General features: G+C 43.8%; 1 protein-coding gene across 1 annotated transcript in view; it reads left to right on the top strand.

Moving 5' to 3' along the window:
- Window positions 1-24,158, top strand: part of TRABD2B (TraB domain containing 2B) — a 237,770-nt gene that overhangs the window by 172,858 nt on the left and 40,754 nt on the right. The window contains exon 5 of the mRNA XM_075616275.1: window positions 16,813-16,903. Coding sequence (XP_075472390.1) covers window positions 16,813-16,903 — 91 coding nt within the window. The remainder of the gene's footprint in view (window positions 1-16,812; window positions 16,904-24,158) is intronic.

Here is a 24,158-nt window from a genome sequence, read left to right as displayed (position 1 = left end):
ATCCTCAATGAGGATGCCTTGAGAGGGGGCTCATGCGAGCGTCCGCAGGCGTGCTCAGGCTTTGGAGTTTTCAGCCGAGCGCCAAGCTGTTTTTCAGCGCGCTGTCGGCTGAAAACATCCAATCAGCTTGAAGCAGCATCAACGTCACTGCGCCGTGACGTCGGCGCCGTGACATTGACGTCAGTGCGTCGCGGGCGATTGGCCCAGCGACGTCACTGCCCCGCCTCCAACCACCTCCCCTGGCTCCCTTTGCGCACGCTGGCTCGCCTGCAAGTCCGTGCAATCGCGCTGACTGAAGCAGGCGAGCCTCAGCGTTAGCGCGCCTCCGCTCTCCCCACCCCTCTATGGCCCGGGCCTTACAGTATATATATATATTCTGCCCAGGCAGAAGAGACGTTGCAGCCGCGGGTAGGAGCTTCTTTCAGTGCCTTCTGGTCAGCTACGTAATGCCGGCATGCTGGGGAATATTGTTCCGCTCCTCTTCTTACACAAGGAACAAGTGATTAGCACAGGAGAGGAGGGACAGTATTTGTAGGTTCATCGTCATTTGGGAGCGGGGAGAAGCTCTGATCCACGTCAACATATAGCCAGCCTTAGGGAAGGAGAGCAATGTGGGGGCCCACGCTTCCTCCTCTCCCTCCTGTCAGCGCTTGGATACAATTTTCACCCGACCAGAGCGGGGAGCTGGAGGAGGGAGTGCGCCCCCCCCCCCCCCTCCTCCTGCTCCCCTCTCCAGTCGGAAGTTGGATCCCGGCACTGACGGGAGGAAGGAGAGGAGGCAGTGCGGGGTCCCCCGGACCAGCAGAGAGAGGTGTGGTGTGTGCGCGCTCTTACCTTCTCCTCCTGCAGTGTTTCATTGCCATGGAAACGTGACGTAATGACGCTGCCGGAGGAGGGCAGCTGGTTTAGGCAAGTCCCTTTTGTTTTTTTACAGGGGGGGCCCCGCTGCCAACATGCGACCATGGACCCCGCAAAGCCTAAGGCTGGTTCACTGGGGAGAGCGTGCTGCTGGGGCACCCAGCAGTCGGGGCCGCAGGAAAAGCCCCCAAGGGCCACACATGGCCCCCACGCCGCCTGTTATCCACCCAATGATCTAGAAGCACTTCTCTCTGGTTATTAATTGATCGAACCCCTTAGTATTGTACAGGTGCAACATTGGGCCTCATCTCACATAGAGGAGGTTATATATCAAATAAGGGCGCGGGCATCCTGGGGCAGAAACAGCACCATGTGAATCAAAGAAAAAAACCACGTGGATTTTAGTGGGACTTAGGTGCTGTGTTTTGTACTCGTTTGTACCACGTAAAGGTTAATAACATAGTTGCTTCCTCGGTCAGAAGGAACTTTCCTTTTTATTTTGTAAGCCAGGTCACACAGTTACGCATACTGTAGTCCTCCTATATGCTATAAACATATCTGTAGTGGATAGGACTCCCAGATCAATGTAGTGACCGCCGTGCTGCAGAGTGCACGTGGAACAGCGGGACCACTACCAAGGTCAGCGGGAATAGTTGAAACCAAGGAAAAGGGTTTCAAAGTAGTATATTTATTTCTATTACATAAAAATACACACTGACAGTGCTTTGGGCCCTCGTGGGCCATTTGTCAAGCCTCGACGTGCCCCCTCTGTCAGTGTGTATTAATATGTAATATAAATAAATGTACTCTTTTAATTGTAAACATATTGGAAGTGCTGCAGAACCATCTTCTAAGCAGGACGTGAGCTGAAACGTTTTTGCTCTTTTCCCGGAAGGAGAAGGGTAATGTGGCCACTAGTGTGGTTTGCTCTGAATTCTTGGTCAGTGGTTCATTACAGACACAAGATTATTTAGCTAATGCGCTGTTCCCGTCAGTCCAAAATGCTGAGGGACATTTGTGTTATTGCATATACTAAAATAGACTGATTTTTTGTATACATGTTAAAAAAAAAATCCCCATTTTAGGAATGATTTCTATAAATATACTCAAATCATACATTTTATAAGATCTAAATTTAATTCAAATAACTTTCCTGATTATACTTATTTTGAACAAGTTTGCTTACATACTCAAGAAGAATCTAAATTAACATGGACTATTTATAAGATTGTTGACCCTATTGGAGATTTGTAACCATGTATTTGTCGTCATAAGGCCGCGATTATAGTAGGCGCGACGGTGCGTGCGATTTAACGTGCTGCGCGAACAAACTGCAGCAGCCGTATTGGGCCAGCCATAGTGCGCACGGGCGCGATGCAGAGCGACCGTGCGGCAGATTTTTCAAACTACAAATGTTTTTGTTTTTTTTCGCGCGGTGGCCGCGTCACGTGAGCGGTTCAGCCAATGAGGGCGAACCAGCCTGGTGACACGTCCACCAAGCCTCCCCATCCCCTCCACAATCGCTCCATCGCAGTGCACCCATCGCTCGGGTGACAGGCTCGGGTCAGTGCACCCATCGCTATAATGGCGGCCTAACTCTGTGCCCAGGACATGCTTGAAAACGAGAGGTAACTCTCAATGTATTACTTCCTGCTAAAACATTTTATAAATAAATAAAAATTCTGCGAAGGACAAATATAAGGTTGCTCGGAAAGCTAAATTAGGAAAGGAGCAAGACTTAGAGGATTGGCAAGATATATGGGAATCTGCTGCCAAAAGCTCGATATGTACCACCATAAAGGAAAACTCGTATAAAATCCTCTTGATGGTAGAAAACACCTACAAAGCGTAATACCATAAATCCAGCTATTTCCCCATTATGCTGCAGAAATTGTGGACAAAGAGGTTCCTTTTCACGTGTCTTTCTCCTCTGCCCTTCAATCCCTCTCTGGGATAGGGTTTTACATGTTATATATGTGAACGCAAATATCTCAGTTGAGAAAAACTTATGGTTTCTTTTTATTAGGTAAACCTCTACCAAATAAAGATACAGAAAAAATGTATCATGTTTGTATTGCTGCTAGATGCATAAGAGCCAGACAATGGAAACAAGTACTGTAGCTTCGCCTTTATTTAAAATGGTATGTAACAAAATGTCTTTTGTCATACTTATGGGAAAACTAACGGACTACTTGAGTGACACTGAATGAAACATCAAAAGAGTTTGAGAGCCTTTATTGAACTAAAGAATACAAAACTCAAGCTCATACAGTTTATGCAAATCAAGTCAAGAACGTTGATACCATATGCACATTTACTCCATCTATGAAACTTAAATCCATTATTAGCTGTTGTGCATACCAGGCATGTACCACCCCTACCCCCTCTCCTCTCCTTCCCGCCTCGCTTCCCTTTTTTTCATCTCTGTTCCTCAGATGTCTTCTTCCGAATATTCTGATCGTTCTTGGTATTATGTTGTAACGAAAAATACTAAATGCTAGATAAAAAGTTAGGGAAAAAAATAGTAATGCAATTCAATGAAAAAAAAAAAAAAGATACCACATGCTTTTGAGTCCGTTTGCCTCAGTGAGCCAACAAAGCATTGCTGCATAAAGCAGAGGGGCTCTTCTACATTGGAAGTAATGAGGATGCTATTCTTAGCTACACAAGTAAAAGGGAAGGACTATGTGTGAGCGATAAGATATACATGACTGTGTTACCTGTTAAAAACAAAAAAAAGTTCATTTTTACACAGGATACAAAGAATGCACAGGAGTAGATCTTTTTAAGGAAAATGTTAGGTAGTTTGGGATTTCTGTCTGCTAAGTGAGACTGCCCACTTAAACACTCATGTGTTCTTTCCACGCCTTTCGCTCACCTTTGAACGCAGAGCTGGTGAACCAGGGGACCTCGTGCCGACATCCCCGACCCGCCTCCCAACAATGTGCTGGAACCGTTAAAGACAATTCAATCCCCTGTTTGCCTGCTCTGCCTGTTGGCTGTCACTGGGACTGTGCATCTTCACACACGGACCTTGTTCTCCAACGGGAATCGGCAGAGTAGACATCTCCAAAGGCCTTTCATTTCCCAGACTGCCCAAGACTTTAATGATTTTTTTTCCCCCTTCTCTTTTTGATGTGTTTGAGTTAATTGGCCTGAATGAAAAGTGTTTTGTTTCCTGCCCAGACTTGGCTGTGAGAAAAATTTCACAGGCTGGAAGCAATCTGCAGCATGAATGCCAAAGGGCTTATATAACAGAGAAGAATGGTCAGCCAAAATACATGAAGTTTGTGCTATTCTGTAGACTCTCTCTTTTTATTTTTACTTTTTAATTCTCCTTTTTGTGAGTCAAACCCAACAAATTAGTCAGCAGTTGGAGTAACTTAATCTAAATGAATGCTGCCATAGAAATATTGCTTTCAAATGTGAAATATGACAGGAGATAAAAACACAATCTAGCCCACTTCCGCTGCCAGGCTGTAACATTTTAAAAGTGATTGCAAAACATCAAGATGACATAACCCAAAGCCAAAGGAATGGGCTGGGACTTGTGTGTTTCTTCGTATGTTTTAAGCCTGAGAAGTTGCCGTTAATATTCAGGGTGGCTGTAAAAACGAACATGCTGTAAGTAACGTTAAGAGATCTATTCTATAAGCCTTTATAAAAAAATAAATCGCTGTGCTGGTTTATGCCGCCAGTTTTTTAGTGTTGATATCACGGTATTGAGCAAGCCTTGAATACCTGCGATAGCAAAATACCCCAAACGGGCGAGTAGCTGGCGACGTGATGTTCGCCTCTCTCAAAAGGGCGCACCCGGAGATCTGTCCCATCTGCAGAGAGAGCTGCACAGAGAGAGACGCCTCTCCCCGCCCTTATCTCGCCAGCGATCGCAGTGTTTTAATAAATTTTTTAATACTAGTGTACGTGAGCAGGGGGTCTCCAGAGCAGAACCGCGTTTATTGCATTTAAATGTCTCGCGTTACGTGACCGTGGGATTTAAATGCATAGGAGATACCGGCACCCTATAACGGGGCCTGTATCTCGGTAAGCAGAGGGTCCCCAGACCTCAAATCAATGCGGTTCCTCTCTGGAGATCCCCTGCTCACGCACACTAGTATACATTTTTTTATTAAAACAGATTCATTACCTTAGCGGCTAGCCGCTAAGGCAATAAAGGGGTTAACCGCCAGTGCCTGGTTTAGCGGGGGTGGGTGAAGGTGGTATTTGGCCCTTGGTGGGTGTTTAGGCATTGCGGGGTGGGGGGTTGCAGGTGCAGTCAACCCCTTCATAACCAGCTACCACCCGGTAGGCTACACATCCATCCTTGAGGCTACTACCCCCAATCCCTCTACCCACAATAAACAAAAATACACAACAACCCTACTACCCACCTCCTTTACCCTGCAGTATTCTGATTAGGACGCCCTTCATGAAAGCAGGGTTAAGTAGAACGTTTTATATACTTTATTTATGCTGACTGGCTAATGTATGATTTTGAATGGGCAAATTCGCTATTATCCATATCTGGATAATAGTAATTTTGCCCATTACTGTACTGTATGTGTTGAGGGGCGGGGGGTTGTTGGGGTAGAGAAAGTGGGTAGTAGGGTTGTTGTGTGTATTTTTGTATATTGTGAGTAGAGGGATTGGGTGAATGGGGTAATAGCTCCAAGGGTGGATGTTTAGGCCTACCGGGTGGTAGCCGGAGGGGTTAACCCCTTCATTACCTTCGCGGTATTAACCGCTAATGTAATGAAGGGGTTAACTCCACCCGCAAACCTCCTGCAAGGCCTAAACACCCACTAAGGGTGGTATTCCACCTTCACCCACCAGCGCTACCCACTATAAACATGGCACTGGCAGTTAACCCCTTCATTGCCTTAGCGGTTAGCCGCTACCATAATGATTGTGATGGTGAAGACGTAATCAGGCTCACTAATAAAGGTTCAGCCCGTTTGGTTACCTCTGACCCATGTGTTGGGTTTCAGGAGTGTCAACTTTTGGACCCAACTGTTGTAAAAGCATTACTTGTAATTATGCGACAAGAAAGAATTTGTTGCGTTTTTACCTTTCCAGGGATGCCAGCAAGCAGGGATTGCTGTGGTATAAGCTTCAAGGGGGGGGGGGGAAGGAGAAAGTGTTGTCAGATTGTGTCTATCTAGTCAGGGCCCAGAGTTGCTGGTTCCCCTAAAAATGTACCCAGGAATCAGGTCGGCCCCTGGGTGCCTCGGTAATATCTCCCCTTGGAAATGCTTGCGCGACTCACCACTAGGGGTCCTTGCTTCAGCACAGCCCTGAAAGGTAAATGGTGCAAAGGGATGTAAAGTATCCCTGTAACTATAAGGGGTCCCCAGGTTAGGGGGGATACCCAGTTACTGTACAGGTAACCCAGAACCTGCTTAGAGGTTCTGGGGGTGCTCCAATCATTTATAAGGTTGTGAGGGGACTTTTAAAAGTCCAGTCCTAAGTTTATTGTATAGAGTGTGGGGAATATGGCTAGTAAGAAATAACGTGCAGCTTCTTATTCTATTTCCCATAGCCAAAAGACTTAGGATATTTTTAAAGTGTATATTTTATGGAACAGTGTGTTTTAAAGTGTATATTTTATGAAACAGTGTGTTTTAAAACATATCTGCTTGTGCACAGTATTATGAGCTGGGACTTTCAGAACGTGCCACTGTGTCTATTCATGCAGTGGAGATGAAAGTCCAGAGGATGTGTGAGGTGTCAAGACCATTTGGACAGGAGGGAAGGACTCAAGTACTCACGTCCTGAGATCAATGGATGCTCTTTGCATTTCCATTGACCCCACCAGACCGGCAGGAGAATGTCACCGCTGGTGGCATTGAGGGAACCAGGGCCAGAGATGCCAAATTGCACATGCCCCTTGGTTTATTCAGATTTCCAGGTAACCTTGTTGTTCCTGCCAGTTTGTCTCAGATTGTGTGCTGAGAATATTCTCACGCTTCTGATAAGGGGGTAGTATTCTGTGAATGAAAGTCAGGGGTTTTATAACCCCTTGCGCACCTCAGATTGTAAGTTCTCCAAAGTTCTCCAGTTCTCAAAGATTCTAAGTTTCCAGTTTAAAGCCTCCAGCCAGAAAGGGCTGCTTCAGCGAAAGCTGCCTGGAATATTTTCGGTCCTGTTTTTGCAACTGTTATCAGGGTCAGGATTCCATGCACCTAGGAGAGTCTAGGTTGTTCCCCCAAGTCCCAAGTAAGTGTGTATTTTTGCTGTAGTTTGTGCATCATTGTGTGTATGCCTTTTCTTGTGAATACATTTACAACTTATTTCATTAACTTGTTTTGCTCAATGAATGATTCGGATAAAAAGGTGTAAATTGCCTGGTCTCCCATGACAATGATGTTGCCTGTAAATGCATTTTTATTGCATGGGATTCATGCCGGGGGTCTCCGGTGCTGATATTAATGGGTTTCAGCTCCGGAGACCCCGCCATCAATCCGATGCAGAACAAATGCATTTTTTCCCCTAAGTCCTCTCTCGCCGCCTTCTCAGCAGCTTCTCACCAGCCTCACGCCAACTTTTCCTGGCATGAGGATTTTGGGAGAAACTCGCCATTCTAGAGCCGCGATTAGCCTCGATAAACTAATCAAGGCTACTAGAATTGCACGAGTTTTAGAACATGCCGATAAATGACTTATCACCGCTCACCCGGCGATGTGTTTTGGACGACAGAAACATTTTGCGATTCATGCCTTTATCGCCCACTTATTGAAGTCTACTGAATAGCAGTAGGCATTTTGGCCGAAAAGGCCTTAATCAGTGGCTTATAGAGGCTTATAGAATAGGCCCATATGACATTAAAGCAGGAATGGCCAACTCTAGTCCTCAAGGGCCACCAACAGGTCAGATTTTTAGGATATACCTGCTTCAGCACAGGTGGCTCAATCATTGGCTCAGTCTTGAACTGAGCCAATGATTGAGCCACCTGTGCTGAAGCCTGGATATCCTGAAAACCTGACCTGTTGGTTATCTTTGAGGACTGGAGTTGGCTACCCCAGATCTACAGGGTAGGAAGTTGTGTCTGAAAAATGCAATGTACATTGCAGCTCCATATGACAAAGATAAATGCTGGTATTTTCAGTACATCCAAAGCTAGGTTTCCAACCAGACAATATTCTCTGTGTTCTAAAGATTCAGTCGTTGACTGAGCCACTGATTGAGCCACCTGCGCTGAAGCCGGGATATCCTTAAAACCTGACCTGTTGGTGGCCCTTGAGGACTAGAGTTGGACACCCCTGCATTGCCACCCCTGCATCAAAATGTCCAAAGATTTATAATGAAGACCAGGGACTCCCCATGTTTAATTCTCAGGATAAACCAAGCTATCATAAGCACAGTCACAATAATTATGGTGAGGTTAATTGGTTAATTAATTTTATTAGAAAAATATTGAAAAATTGACCTGTTTGATGCTCTCATTCTAATTGCCATTTAAAGGTGCAGTGCCATATTGGAACAAAATGAACCAGTGGCATTGGATTGAGGTATCTTTAATGGGTTACATTTTGTTAGTTGATGGATTTTTGGCAGTGACTGTTTCTATGAGTTTGATCTTGAAGATTGGTACCTAAAAATAGTACAAGTATTTCTTTAAAATATCTTTGGAAAGCTGCCCCCAAATATTTGTAAACAATGTGGATATGTGCATATGGGTAGCTCCGCTGGCTGGTTCTATACATATTATATGCACTGACCTTGACCCCTTGCACTTACCCAAACACCCTCTTCCTGTCTCTGTAAGTTCTCCACACTTACCACTTAGATTGTAGGCTCACAAGTAATAGTGCTGTAAAGTGCTATGTACCTGGATGGCGCTATATAAATAAAGATATACATACAGTACAATATAATGTGAGGTTGGTGAGTTGTTTTAGTTCCATTATCTGAATGCTTTTTGTTGGTCTTGTTTTCCTCTCCCTAAACTAACCCCCTTCCTCAGAGATACAACTAAGAGATCCAAATAAGCCCCATGCTTATTACAAGACACCATCTCTGAAATACTCACATCTCATTCCAATCTCTGTTTTAAACCCTGCCAAAGAATCTATGGTAAAGTCTGTACATTCTGATGAAGAAGTGGTTGGCTTTTTCTGCCTGGATTCGGGCCACCTTTTCATGCTCAGTTTGCTAGAAATACACAGCATGTGGTTCCACAGCTCTATCCCACTAAAGTCGCTTTCTTTCTGTGCCAGTTCAGAAAACCAGAACCAGTAACTTCCCTTCCTCCTTCTTCAGCGCTCGTCTAACTGAGAAATTGCAGCCCTATCCTTATAAACAGGGTGAGCATGACTACGGCTAAATAAATCACCTTGATTTTTACATTAATCATTTAATAATGGCTGTTATTTTCGTTTAGTCAAAATATTATTTTTTTTGCCCTATCCTGTCCTATTCCATCCGGGAAACCATTTACTTGTCTGTGCTAGTTTTAATTTTCATAAGATGTTACTGTAAATGTCAAATTAACGTTGAGTAATTTCAAGGTGAAGTGAATAGTTCAAATTGAGCAGAAAGCACAGTTTCTTACGTGTAGGAACCAAATCCTTATGTAAACTACGCTTTACAAAAAAACATGTTTTAATAGCTAAGGACACTCAAATGTAGAAGAGCCCTTATAGAAAAATAATGTGTTCATTGCAGACCAGCCATTAGATTCCCTTCAGTTTCCATTCCACTCATATTTATGTAAGAACATTGTGGATTAGTTCTGGATGTTGTGGTTGGACCAGGCACAAGAAAATATCATGTTATTATCACCCCGTTATTTGGAGAAATGCAGTTACCAACGTTTCATTCCTCAAACGGCCCTAATTGGGGACTTTCTAAGAACGATGTCGTTTCTCCCAAATATGTTTGTAATAATAATGATGATAATGACTCCTAAACAATGACAGCTGGGAATTATTATTTTCATTTTCATTAGTAATAATAGAATATGTGTAGATATTAACAATATGGGATATGCGAATGAACACACTAAGGGCCATAGTTACCAAGCAGTCCACTGCCGTACGGCATATTCTAGCACTGGATGACACTTTATACTCTATTCAAGTCAATGGTCTGTAAGGCTTCTAGTGCCAAAAGGTGCCTTAATGCTAACACTGCTTAGGTAATATGGGCCTAAATTAGGCCTAAATCAGTGGCGTCGCTATAGCCCGGGCAAAACCTGGGAGCCCACGCTCTCGGGGGCCCACTCTCTAGGGTGACTAATCCATATTTGTCCCGACATATTTTCCAACTGCGCATGTGCAAAGAATGCTTGCCGACCAGGGAAAAGGAAACCCAAGCAACCAGTAATTGCAGATCGCGCATGCGTGGCCAGCGCAATAGACACATTTTGCTTGTACCTACGCCACTGGCCAAAATATGTCCTTTTTAGATTGAACTTGGCTACTGGCTCTGTGTGGTGAGGCTGGAAACATTCAAATAAAAATGTTAATTGCTGCTAATAAGTGAGGGAGTGGAGCGTTGTGTTATATTGAAGGGTTTATTGGCGATGTGATTCTGTGCCTGTAATTTGTACAGTGTTGTGTATACCTGGGGTGATACTGTATAAACACAATTAGTTTATAATGTCAATGCAGAGCTGCTCATATTAAAATAATACCGGCACAAGGAGCTCTAGCCCCAGAGAGCTTACACTCTAAACTCTAGTTTGTTTATCTCCCTAGATTGTTTCATTATATTTCTTTGTCATTTACATAATTAAGCCAAAATGTAAATAATTTAACAGAATTTGTGCACTAAAAAGGAAAGGAAAAAACACCAACCCACATTATCCTGCAGATAGTGTATTTCAAATAACGGATTTATTGCTCAAAATAACCATCGAGCAGATCACTTAGGGTGAGATTTAATAAACTGTCAAATCAGGCCACATACCATTAGCTAAGACAAGAAATAATGTTATCGTATGCGCAAAACTAATTATATGCAAAGATAACCATCGTAATTGAGCTCATTAGCATAGGCGTATTGTCACGTTATCGATGCGTTAACTTGGCATTAACTTAAGTTACATAACGTGCCATTATGCAAGTCTTATAAGGGGGAGGGGGAGATAAGTCTGTATCATTTACATGGGGGGGGGGGTAAGGTCTGTATCATTAATATGGGGTGGGGGGGTAAGGTCTGTAGCATTAATATGGGGGAAAGATAAGGTCTGTATCATTAATATGGCGGGGTACGGTCTGTGTCATTAATATGGGGGGGGTAAGGTCTGTATCATTAATATGGGGGAAAGATAAGGTCTGTATCATTAATATGGCGGGGTACGGTCTGTGTCATTAATATGGGTGGTAAGGTCTGTATCATTAATATGGGGGGTAAGGTCTGTATCATTAATATGGGGGGTAAGGTCTGTATCATTAATATGGGGGAATCATAAGATCTAACATTTATATGGGGAGATCAGGTTGGTATGGTTTTTATGGAGGGGGGAGATCAGGTCTATATCATTTATATGGGAGGGTACGATTTATAAGGGAGAGGAAAATAAGGTCTGTATGATTTAAATAGAGTGAGATCAGTTATTTGCTTGTGTAATGCAGCTAGCACAGAAATCTAACGGCATTTGAGCACTTTCTTTTACCATCTTTTCTGTCCAAGGGGAAATGATGAAATATCAGTTTTCCTCTGTCCCGCACTGGCAGAAAAGAGCTAGGAAGCGTTTGCCAAACCTTACTGTGATAACGTGCAGAACACATTCACAGAACAGATTCTTTTCAACAGGGGCTCTTTATATGCTCACAAAACGATCAGATAGCTTATCCTTGGTGATAACATTCATTGTGTGAAGGTGAATGGTGGAATTTGGCACTGGAGAAAGCCAGAGTTGTTAGTAAGTAGGAAAGAGTAAGTCTACAATTCCGGAGAGTTTTACACCAGGCCAATCTGCAACTTGTCAGGGTTGTCTAATGCACTCAAATTTCAGATGAAGTGACTGGCATATCAGCTTATATTTCAAAAACATGGGATACTCTCCATGATATATGTAGTTCTGTGTCCTCCAATAAAGAAATACACAGAGAAACCAATAGTGTAGTATATCAGATAAAAATTATATTCATTTGTATATATATATATATATATATATATACATGTAGAGGTATCAGTACCGTGTTAGCCGAGCTTCAATAATCAAAAAATAAATAGATGATACCGTTCTGTGGCTAACGAAATGCTTTTATTTGTGCGAGCTTTCGAGATACACTGATCTCTTCTTCCGGCGATGTTACAATGAATGAAGCAAGGATAACTTAAAAACAGTGTCTCTTGGAATGTTATCTGTGCTTGTCCTTCCCCCGGTGTGGATGTGTTTTATGGCTAGAGGTGTCAAAGGGTATATATATATATATAAAAATAGATGCAGAGGTATCAGTGCCGTATTGGCCAAGCTTTAATAATCAAAAAAGAATAGACGATACCGTTCTGTGACACAGAACGGTATCGTCTATTCTTTTTTATTTTATATATATATATATATATATATATATATATATATATATATATATATATATATATAGTGCAGAATAAATGAGTTCTTCAGTATTAGGTGATACCTTTTTTATTGGACTAACAATTTATGTCATAGGACAAGCTTTCGAGTTGTCCTCTCTTCTTCAGGTCAAGCAATACTGAAAGCTTGTCCTATGACATAAATTGTTAGTCCAATAAAATATCACCTAATACTGAAGAACTAATTTATTCTGCACTATCGCAACTGGACTAACACGGCTATTTTCTGCTTTATATATATATATATATATCTATATATATATATATATCTATATATAGATATATATATATATATATCTATATATAGATATATATATATAATCAATAATATAAGTATATCACCAGAAAGTGGACTATATATAAAGAGAATGATACTCATCAAGCAACAAAAGGAATTTGATCAAAATGAGAAACAACAATAAATATATAGTTCAAATTATACTTCTAAAAAGAAAGCATATTAAACAATAGAAGCACCCAAATCTATATTGATTTTCAAACCCTTTGGATTTAAATTACATTTATGAATTCAAAAGGTTTCCCTTTGGGCAAGCTTCCTAACTCTGTTGCTCCTTCTCCAATCAGCTTGTACAAATCCAATGCCCCTATATTCTAAATCTATGGCGTTTCCTTCATGAAATAATGTAACATGTTTAGATACATTATGTGTGAGGACCTGTATATTAATATTCCATGTACCGTACGTTCTAACATTTGAACTCTTAAGTGGTCTTGCCTACTGTACATATTGTAGCCCACATGGGAATTCTAGATGGTATACAGTGTGATCGATTTTACAATGAATGTGTTGAGAAATCTGAAATATTTCTTTAGTTACATTCAATACAAAATTACATTTAGCCTCTGAACTAAATTTACCTTTCCAGTTAAATAGCATATCATTTATATATCTTTTCCAGAGGACCCGATTCAGACCAAAAGTATTGTTTTGCCAAAAAAAACCCCTCTCGCCACAACCCATAAACAAATTGCCGTAACTAGGTGCGAACCTGGTTCCCATGTCTGTTCCACCAAGTTGTACCTCTTTTAACAAACGTTATTTGTACCAGGCATTATATCAGATAGAATTCGATGTAATGCCTAGGTTACATGTTAGCATAATCCTTCCCTGTAGTGAGTCATTCCACCCATGGCAGTGTGATTGAGGAGCAGACAGGACTGCTAACAGGGTGGGGGGGGGGGGGGTTCTGGGACATCTGTCTCTGGTATGGACCACCAGGATGATGCCAGGTAAGGCCCTGCCCACCCTGCTCCACAGGTATAGCAGTGGGGGGAGGATGAAGGAGTTAGAGAGAGAAGAGGGGGAGAGTGAGAGAAGAGGGGGAGAGTGAGAGAGAAGAGGGGGAGAGTGAGAGAGAAGAGGGGGAGAGTGAGAGAGAAGAGGGGGAAAGTGAAAGAGAAGAGGGGGAGAGAAAGGGGAGAGGGTGAGCGAGAAGAGGGGGAGAGTGAGAGAGAAGAGGGGGAGAGTGAGAGAGAAGGGGGGAGTGAGAGAAAAGGGGAAACTGAGAGGGAGAGAGAAGTCTGTCCTAGAGAGTGGGGGAGGGAGATTTGCATGGCCCCCAACATATACCCCGCCCACCCCCCCTCCGCTCAACAACCTGGTTCCCGGTGGAGAACCTAGTTGTGTCCTGGGCCCCGGGAAAGCTGTTGGCTGCACTGGGAGCTGGGTTTACAGCTGTTCTTCTCTCATTTGCAACGCATTCCCAGGGCAGGAGACATGCTGACCTCCCTTTGCTTGAGTTTTCACCATCTGTCACAATAAATTAGGATAATAGTTTTGTGGCTTTTATTTTTTATTGCTTGAAGGACAATGAAGAGAAGGCACATTGAAGCTGGAATGTTGGGTTTGAGGGGAAATCATTTTGCACAAACCTAATCAGCGATGCCCGTTATGTAGTTGGGAAACTATAGGGGTTATTCATTAAACTGTGATAGTGCCGATCGGGCCACTACCAGAGTTTAAGTAATAACCCCCCCATGGGTTAAATCATGTTTGATAAAATGAGAAGTGACCCCCACAATTTAATTTTAAAGTGTCTTTTCGTACTTTCCACATTGATTTTTCTTTATTTTTTATTTCCACTAGAGAAGTGCAATTTTGGGGGGGGAAAGTTTGGGTGCTTTTTGTTCCGTGAAGAAATTTGAAGACATTTCCACAAGTTTGCACAACTGCGGTTGAGTGACCTTTGGTCATATGACGTTTATATACTGCCATTTTATTAACTTTTTAGCATGTACAATACCTGTTTTTTTGTTGTCGTGTACCTAATAAATTCAGCTGCACGTATTATCCCTATTTCTGCAAGTAGTTGAAGATCAGAACCTTCAGCTAATTAAAGCAGCTGGGAGATTGATCACTTACCTGATAATGATCAGAGGTCTTTAACATCATTTCTATTGTGTGTATAGAAGGATAAACAAATACATCCAAAAATACACATTTCATTGTCAGCATGATTTGTGCATACACTAGTTTATTGAAAGTGTTACAGTGTGGCCTTAGAGTGTGTCACTTGCTAGGAAGCTCTTCTATCCTGCCCTGACATAGCAAATAAAGTATACAGTACCTATTTTTATGTGCCAAATGTTGGACGGTCTGCTTTTGGCAAAATTCTGGCAAATTACCCCCTAAGTGACATAGACAAGGAGGGTGTGGGAGAGAGAGGGGGAGAGAGAGGGAGATTTACTGAGCAGTGGTTGACCTTGAGTGTTACGCCGGTGCTGCCCGCAGACCAGACTCGTCCCTTATACTGAGGTGGGGACGTATATGTGCACGCACCCGCAGCAGAAGGAGCGTGTCCGGAGTGTGGTGTTTTGGCGTTGCCAGGCCAGGTGTGAAAAGGTGTAGCAATACTTGCCGGTACCGGTACAGAAGAGACGAAGTCGTTGCCGTTAGCCAAGGTCGGGGAGAGAGAGAGATCCGGGAGGTCGAGGTCCAAGCTATGGTCGAGGGATGATAGAAGCTGCAAGGTCAAGAGGGAGCCGGGGTCCAGAGCCAGATAGGAACGTCCGCCAAGCCGGGGCGCAACCTGAATAGATGAAGACAAAGGGAGAGCCAGAATAGACGTCCGTAGCAGAGACTATGTCGAGCGATGTGAGAGAGGTAGGACAGGTATTAAGTACTGTGGCTGACCAATGGGTAGCGGAGGCAGGCCTGGGGGAGCCCGAGGAGCTGTCCAGGATTGGTCCCCATAATAGGCCGCCAGGTGGTAAGGTTTAGGGTTAACTGGTAACCAGTGCATGGGCGGGGGACGTGGCTTCACTGCAAGAGCAGTGAATAAATTACCTTGTGCCGGTACGCGCTCCGTAACGGGAGGGGATGCGCGCGCAGGGGCAATGGCAGGCGTCCGAGCACCAGCCGCACGCTGAGCAGCGGCAGCCTGACGGAGAGGACGTGGAAACCCCCTCACCATGGAGGTCGGGCGGGAGCGGCGAGGGCGGAGCCGCACAGCAGCGGGAGCAGAAAGAGGTGAGGGGAGGTCACGCTGCGACCGTCGTGACCCCCGAGTCCTCACATTGAGTCACTTTTACAGGTTGTAAGGTTACTTTCAGCATTGGAAGGTGTCTTATGGCATAGCACAAAGCTATGAATGGACAAGGGCACACGGATTTATTAATCATAAAGCATTTATTGTGCTATTGAGTATGATTTAAAAAATCCATGTGCCCATGTCCAGTTATAGCTTTGGATTCATCGGATGCAACACAGGTCTTCCCTGGGATTAAGGAGCACCGGCATAAGTATCACTATTTTTGAACTGTTTTGGTGTGCAGCAAACATCTACATATTATTGCATAGCACAACAGTAAATATGAGCCACAATCCCTCAAGGGATACTGTAAACCAACACACAAAGAGAATTGCAGAGTGTGGGCCCAACAAGGTAATGTAGATATAGGTTCACAGAAACTACATTAAAATGTATTGAATATATCATGTGCTCAGATGTGTAAACATAGCAAATGTCTATGGGACAGAAACCTGTGGCTGTGCACTGAAGGGGTTAATACTTTGTAAACCAGTCTAGCCCAGCTGCCCGGTCCCCAACCATTTATACCACACGTCACAAGCTGAGGTCGATGTGACCTTGATGCTGGGATGTTTCTGTAACAGGGAGTTATGTGTTGAAAAGCCAGAGATTATCTTCAGATACAAAGCCTGTAAACCACATAAATATGTCATCGTAATCTGTGTTCTGAAATGTATATGTTTGGAGACAAATAACAGCGTTGTTCCGGTTAAAATTTAGCATGCAAAGTAACAAATCTTAATTTCAAAGTGTCTTTACCTCTTCACTGGCAGAGACGTCAGCAACACTTGGCAAAGTGGGCCTGCCCTCCCTGACACAGCCATGTACTAATGATACTTTGTGTTCTATTGTCCTTTAGGTCACTTCATTGGAAATAACACTGTCATTGATGTTCTGAGACATGCCGGATATGACGTTGAGCACACCCCAGCAGGACAGCCATTGGCAGAGTAAGATGATCTTTAAATACTAGTTACTGCTGGATCACACTCACCTCTCATCTGTTATTTACAAGCCTCCTTATGATTGCTCTCCAGTTTATTTATTTATAAAATGTTTTACCAGGAAATAATACATTGAGAGTTACCTCTCATTTTCAAGTATGTCCTGGGCATAGGGTTATGATAACAAATACATGGTTACATAGTTACATTAACGAAACAGGGTTATACTGTATAGAAGACATTGCATGCACAGTAACAGATAATATATATTATAGGCGTATATAAAAGTTACAGACCAGATTAAAATGTGAGACCGCTTTAGTTTTGAAAGAATTTAAACTGGTGACGGCTGTGAGAGTCTCCGGTAGATTGTTCCAGTTTTGGGGTGCACAGTAAGAGGAGGAGCGGCCGGATACTTTGTTGAACCTTGGGATCATGAACAGTCTTTTGGAGTCAGATCTCAGACAATAAGTGCTGCATGTGGTAAGGGTGAGGAGCTTGTTCAGATAGACGGGTAGCTAGCCCAGAAAGTATTTGAAGGCAATGGTTCCAAAGACCCAGCCATGAGAGATTGGTTCATTGGACAGAACCTGCTTTGCAACTATCTTATTAACTGGCCCAATGCTCTCATCTCACAAAATATACTTTATCCAAACTGGAGGGTTTTCAGCTGTAAAACCAAAGCAGTTCTACATGTGGAGATTCCCGGGTTTGGATACTAATGAAAATCAAAGGATCTAATGTGGAGGGGATAACTGCTCCCAGGGGAGGAGGGTCTAATGTGTATTGCATTTACACTTAATGCACAAGCTGGTGTGTTTAATTCCAGGCTCAGCCAAATAAAAACACACTTGATCTTGGGTACAGTACATCACAGCACCTCTCTGTGCCTCTGCGTCACTAGGTTATCATCATATCTTCTATCTTCTCATTGGAGGCTGACATATATATTAGAGATGTTCTGCATGGATTCCACTCTGTAAATGGCTGTATAAACACATCTGTAGTATAATTGTAAAACCCTTTGCATCAATCATACAATCAAGTGTAGCATATAATTACAATCTGTCTATCGGTCCCTCTGTCTGCCTGTCTATTTTATAGATGAGCGAGTTTGGATCCTTGGTTTCTGATACTCCTAAACCTTGGGAACCCAAACAAAATTTAGCCCGTGGCCTCGACTCTCCATGCTGGTTCAGAGGCGAAATGGAAGTGAAACCTAATTTGGTTTAACGTATATAGTGAGAGAGAGAGAGTTGTCCGACGGCACCAGTTGATTTAGTCCAGTTAATTGTTGCCATACTTTACAGCACTTTTATCGGCTTGTTTATAATATATATTAAATATAAACTACCATTATCTGTCCTGTCTCCAGTAATCTCTCCGATTATATAATATTTAACTGTACCAATCAGCAAATCACTTCCAGTTGTATTAAAGTTAATACGCTTATCTGTTGTTTTAAATAATAAAATGTAATATATATTTTTAAATAGGTAGGCATAGAGAATGAGAGCACCATTGGATCTGTCTCTACTCTTCCAGTATTCACCAGTTAATCAATTCCAATATATAATTTTAAGATCCTTTTCTGTTGTGTATATACTGTATATATATTATATATATATATTTATTTTTTTTAATAGGTAGGCAGGGACACCACGGTCCACCACCTGATAAAATTATATTTATTAAATATTCATTTATTAGTCAACCAGTTGCAGCGGAGTTAACAAGTACAAACCTTCCATAGTTTACTTGTTGAGTAACTATTATAGGGCATCAGAGTTTAGACATATAACACCATCTGACCGGTCTACAGTCCCATCATTTAAAAACAAAAGTTTTGGCAAAATCAAATCCAAAACCAAAACAAGAAAAATTATTTTTAACTCAACTCAAAACCGAATCACAGGGTCAAGTTCCACTTCTCCAGTCTAAAGATCAATTTATTTTGTTTCAATCGATAAAAAAATACTTGTATAAGTCCAACAGAGGCAAACACAGCTGAGATAGAAACAAAACAGATGAACACAAAATATTTTGTCTTTTCATTAATTTAATTTAGAATTTATTTATTTTTTTTAAACGAAAAATGCATGCGGCTTTTACTCTTCCTTTTTTTGCTACCTGATTTCATTGCTTTTTTTTGACCCAAAATAATTGCTACTGGATAAAATCCTTACAAACATTTGGACAAGCAAAGTATCCACATTGATATAAATGTGCCAAGATTCATCTGTATCGGACGTTTTCCCCGAGACTAATAAGCAAAGACATTAAAGGCTTAACATGAAATGGTCTGACCATAATTATACATACTGTAACCACAACAGCATTTTATTAAAAAAATGAAGGTTTTAGAGCTCACACATAAACCGCACATATAAAGAATTAGTGGACATTTCTAACATTTTCCGTTGGGAGAGCTATGTCTTTGGGAGCGGGAGATGAATGTAATAATCCAGGGGTGTGCAAACTTTTCCGTCTGCGCCCCCCTGCTTGCTCTCCCCCCTGCTTGCGTCCCCCTCCTTACCTTGTCTTCGGTGTCAAATGACGTGTCAAATGATGCAGAGGGGTCACATGACGTCACGTTGACATGACCTTGTGGCGTCGTTTGCCACGCATTGCCATGGCGACGCATCGCCCAAAAGCTGTCGCAGACAAGGTAAGTGAGTTACAGAAGCCTTGCGCGGTCCCCCGGCATTGAATTGAAATGCTCTGGGGAACAGCACGGGGCCTCTGTAACTGCCGGGCCCCCTCATGGGGGGTGTGCCCCCCCAGTTTGCGCACCCCTGTATAATCTATGAATCAGAAGCAGAATTTCTAGTGGTGCATGACTGCTACATTGTTGTAACTTCAGCAGATCTCTGCATCTAGTGATATTAAACTTCCATATTTAATTGGGCCCCCATTAGAGTTCTTCACTATAGAACAGACCTTTCCAAACCTCCTAGGTTTCCTCTTCAAGGGCACTCATATTACAACGTACAACAAAGTCGCTTTTTCCTCCAGGTTCAGTATGCCTACTAGAACTTGAGCTACATTTCCAGGGGATCGCTAGGACATGCTAAAAACTGGCAAATAAAGTCAAAAGTCTGTATGCTTTCTAAGAGAAGGGGCTGTAAGGTGACTTTTGACTTAACTCCACTTAGTAAATATGACCACAAATGTCTGTGTTTTTTAAGGATGGGCAGGTTTACAAGTTCGAAATCTGAACGTCGCGAACTTCAGTGTTCGTTGGACAGCCTCCAGTACTCATTTTGTAGCTCCTCCCTACCTCCGTCCTGCAGGAAGGAGGGAGGAGAGGCGTTGGCCATTTGCCATGCAGCTCAGACCTCTGTCCTCCAACGATCCCTCTGACATCCCCCCCAAGCGATCCCTCTGTCGTCATCCCAAGTGATGGACTTGTTCCCCCCCCCCCCAAGCGATCACCCTATCATCTGTCCCCAAGCGATCCCCCTATCATCAGTCGCCAAGCGATCCCTTGTCCCCTCCAAGCGATCCCGTCTCCCCAAAGTGGTCCCATGTCCCCGCTCCTCGACTCCCACACCAGCTCATCTGTAACCCGGAGCTGCAGGGAGCCTCTCCCCCCAACCGTCCTCACTCCCTCCCCTCTGTCTCCCCTCCTCTCTTTCCTTCCCCCACCTTCCTCTCTCTACCAGCACCTTTCTCTTTACCCCCCACCTCTCTCTCTCCCCCACCCCTTCTCTTTCTCCTTCACCCCTTAAAAGCCTACGGTATAGCCTCTGGGTTTTTTTTACGACTACAGCACTGGGTACATCATGGGGAAATGCTCGTTTTGCAGGTGCTACTCCCCTTCCACCTCAGTTTCAAGCCAGCAGGGAACGGCGCCGGTCATGTGATGGCTGCTGAAGCAATCACATGACCACAAACGTCCACGGTTTCGGTAGAACTCTAGATGCCGCTGGACCCTGGCACTGAAAAGGTTAAATAAATGGAGAAAAAAAAACCTGTTATTTTTCCTCATCGTTTTGTTGCAAAACCAAACCACGAAAATGTTTTGGAACCAAAACAGCAGTGAAAGTGCACACCCTGAATATTTGTATAAGGTGGTGGTGGTCCTTCCAATCCTGTACAGAGAGCACTGCGTTTATCAAAATCATATCACGTAGAGCAGGGGTGCTCAACTGCAGTCCTCAAAACCCCCAAAAGGTCAGGTTTTAAGGATATCCCAGTCTTTTACTCAGCCACTGATTGAGCCACCTGTGCTGAAGCAGGGACCGATTAAGCCACCTGAGCTGAAGCAGGGATATCCTGAAAACCTGACCTGCTGGGGGGGGGGGGGGGTCTAGTGGACTGAAGTTGAGCACCTCTGATGTAGATTAGAGCAGAATTGTAGAGTAAATGAGGCATTTACCCTCATATGCGTTGTGTCTTAGAATGAGCACCATATGAACAGCTGATGTTACACTCTTCAGGGAGATGTTCTGCTGTGTTCCTGAGAATAAGGGTTTTATGTTTCGCTTTTCAACGCTTTGTGGTAACATTTCACAGGCCTTCTGGGGATTCTAAAGATTATGATACACTTTCTTTCACCCCAATAAAATCAGCTTTATGAGTTTCAATATAGACCTCCATCTGTAAAACAAAACAACAATAGCAGCATTAGGGAGTTATAAGGCTTTCCAAGGGAAACTGCAGTATGCAGAAGTGGTTCAATCTTGATAGTACAATACAATGAACGTCAATTTGTTCCATTGTACATAATGCTATAAATAATGTTGCATTATGACGGGTATCTGTTTCATTTTACTGCACATAATGTATTAAAGCAGCATTTTCTTTTTAACAGCATTGAAACCAAGGGGTCTTCCGAGCTGAACTTCATCATATTTGAGTATTTTAGCTCCAGGGACCCCCTGGCTCTTGAGACACTTCCCAGTGCATATACAGTATAGGCGTGTTCCTCCCCTATTGCAAGTTCAATATGGACTGGATTAGTATGTTTAAGTCGGGGATAGCCAACTCCAGTCCACAAGGGCCACCAACAGGTCAGGTTTTCAGGACTGAGCCTCTGAGTGAGCCACTTGTGCTGAAGCAGAGATATCCTGAAAGCCTGACCTGTTGTTGGCCCTTGAGGACTGGAGCTGGCCACCCCTGGTTTAGGTGATGGGAACCAGCAAGGGGGCTTCAAAAAGCACTATCGTCTCTTTGCTAGAGAGAAAGGAAAATCTCAAATATGTTGTTAGTTTAAGAAATATTTCAGAAATAAATAAAATATTATTATTTTTAAACCACTGTGACTCGTAACGTGCTACAATTAAGTAAATATTGACGATAAATCGGACTATGCATTGAAATATGTGTGTATGTATATATATATATACACATATATATATACAAAAGAAAATACACACAGCGCAATCACACAGAGATAACTAAATTATATAGTTACCACATATATAGCGGAGGGTATTAACCCTAACAATCTATCTATCCCTGACTCTGTCTGCTGCCAATTAGGTCTACAGCTCCACAAGCTTGTAACGAAGAGATTCCAAAAGATTGACCTAGGCGCAAGGGGAGACAAGAAAGAAAAAACAAATATATATATATATATATATATATATATATATATATATATACACATATACACAAGAGAAAGACAATATACAGCACAACCCCGTTATAACGCGATCCGTTACAACGCGAATCCGCTTATAACGCGATGCAAGCGTGGCTCCCAATTTTCGTATTTATGAATACTTTACAACACGATTATTGGTATCTTAAATACTTTATTGTACAATGCATACAATTGTACATTATTTCTAACGCGATCTGCTTATAACACGATGTGATTCTTTGGACCCCAAGAACAGCGTTATAAGGGGGTTGAGCTGTACATATACACACATATTTCAATGCATAGTCCAATTTATCTTAATTTATAAATTCGAAAGTTGTGGGGTTGAAAGGACATCTGGCCAATCAGATTGGGTTGAAACGACATGCGGTGAATCTGATTGGTCCAGCCTCTGGCCAATCAGATTGGTGGCTCTATGAAGTCACCCAACTGCCACACACACACACCACCACACACACACCACCTCCTGCCCAAACCGCCACCTTACACCCCTGCGCCTCCAGCCTCCCCTCCACACAGCACCACACACACCACCTCCCGCCTCCCCTCCCTCACCCCCGGTGCCTCCCGCCGCAACCGGCCGGGACCAAGCGGCGGAACGGACGGCCGGGAGGAGGCACCCCACCCCCCCTCACCCGTACCACTCACCCGTACCGCAGGCCCCGCTCCCCCGGAACTGCGGGGGGCGGGGCCTGCGCCCTATAAAGGCGCCGCACGGGACTGCGGGGGGGGGGGGGGGCTGCGCCCGAGAAAGGCGCCGCACGAGACTGCGGGGCCTGCGCCCGAGAAGGGCACCGCTGAGCACCGCACGGGACTGAGACGTGTGTGTGTGTGTCTCTGTGTGTGTGTCTCTGTGTGTGTGTCTCTGTGTGTGTGTCTGTCTGTGTCTGTCTGTGTCTGACAGTCTGTGTGTGTGTGATACTGTGTGTGTGACACTGTGTCCCCCCTCCTGTCCACTGTCCACCCCCCTCCTGTCCACTGTCCACCCCCCCTCCTGTCCACTGTCCACCCCCCTCCTGTCCACTGTCCCTTGCCCCCCCCTCCTGTCCACTGTCCCCCCCTCCTCCTGTCCACTGTCCCCCCTCCTGTCCACTGTCCCCCCCCCTCCTGTCCACTGTCCCCCCCTCCTGTCCACTGCCCCCCCTCCTGTCCACTGCCCCCCCTCCTGTCCACTGCCCCCCCCCTCCTGTCCACTGCCCCCCCCTCCTGTCCACTGCCCCCCCTCCTGTCCACTGCGTCCCCCCCCTCCTGTTCACTGTCGTCCCCCCCCCCCTCCTGTCCACTGTCCCCCCCCCCCTCCTGTCCACTGTGTGTCCCTCCCCTCTGGGTGGAGGGGGGGAGAACGGAGAAAGAGGGGGAACACAAAAATAGGGGGAGAGAAGGGATCGGGAAATTTAACTCACGGGCAACGCCGGGTCTCTCAGCTAGTATTCAATATTTCTTTAATTGTAGCACATTACAAGTTTATATACACACGTGTGTGTGTGTATTTCAGACATTCACATTTATTAGCATTGCTAAAGGACAATATATTATAGGAATTCCTGAACAAGTCAAACACATTGGTCACAGGTGCTTCCGGAACCAACATATTTTTTTTTTTTTTTTTAGCATTTCTGCCCTAAATTAAATTAACAGCAGCTGGGCTAT

The sequence above is a fragment of the Ascaphus truei genome, chromosome 10, assembly GCF_040206685.1.
Source record: "Ascaphus truei isolate aAscTru1 chromosome 10, aAscTru1.hap1, whole genome shotgun sequence".
Classification (NCBI taxonomy): domain Eukaryota; kingdom Metazoa; phylum Chordata; class Amphibia; order Anura; family Ascaphidae; genus Ascaphus; species Ascaphus truei.
Note: the sequence above shows the minus strand (reverse complement) of the source record. Positions and strands in the feature narration are given on the sequence as shown.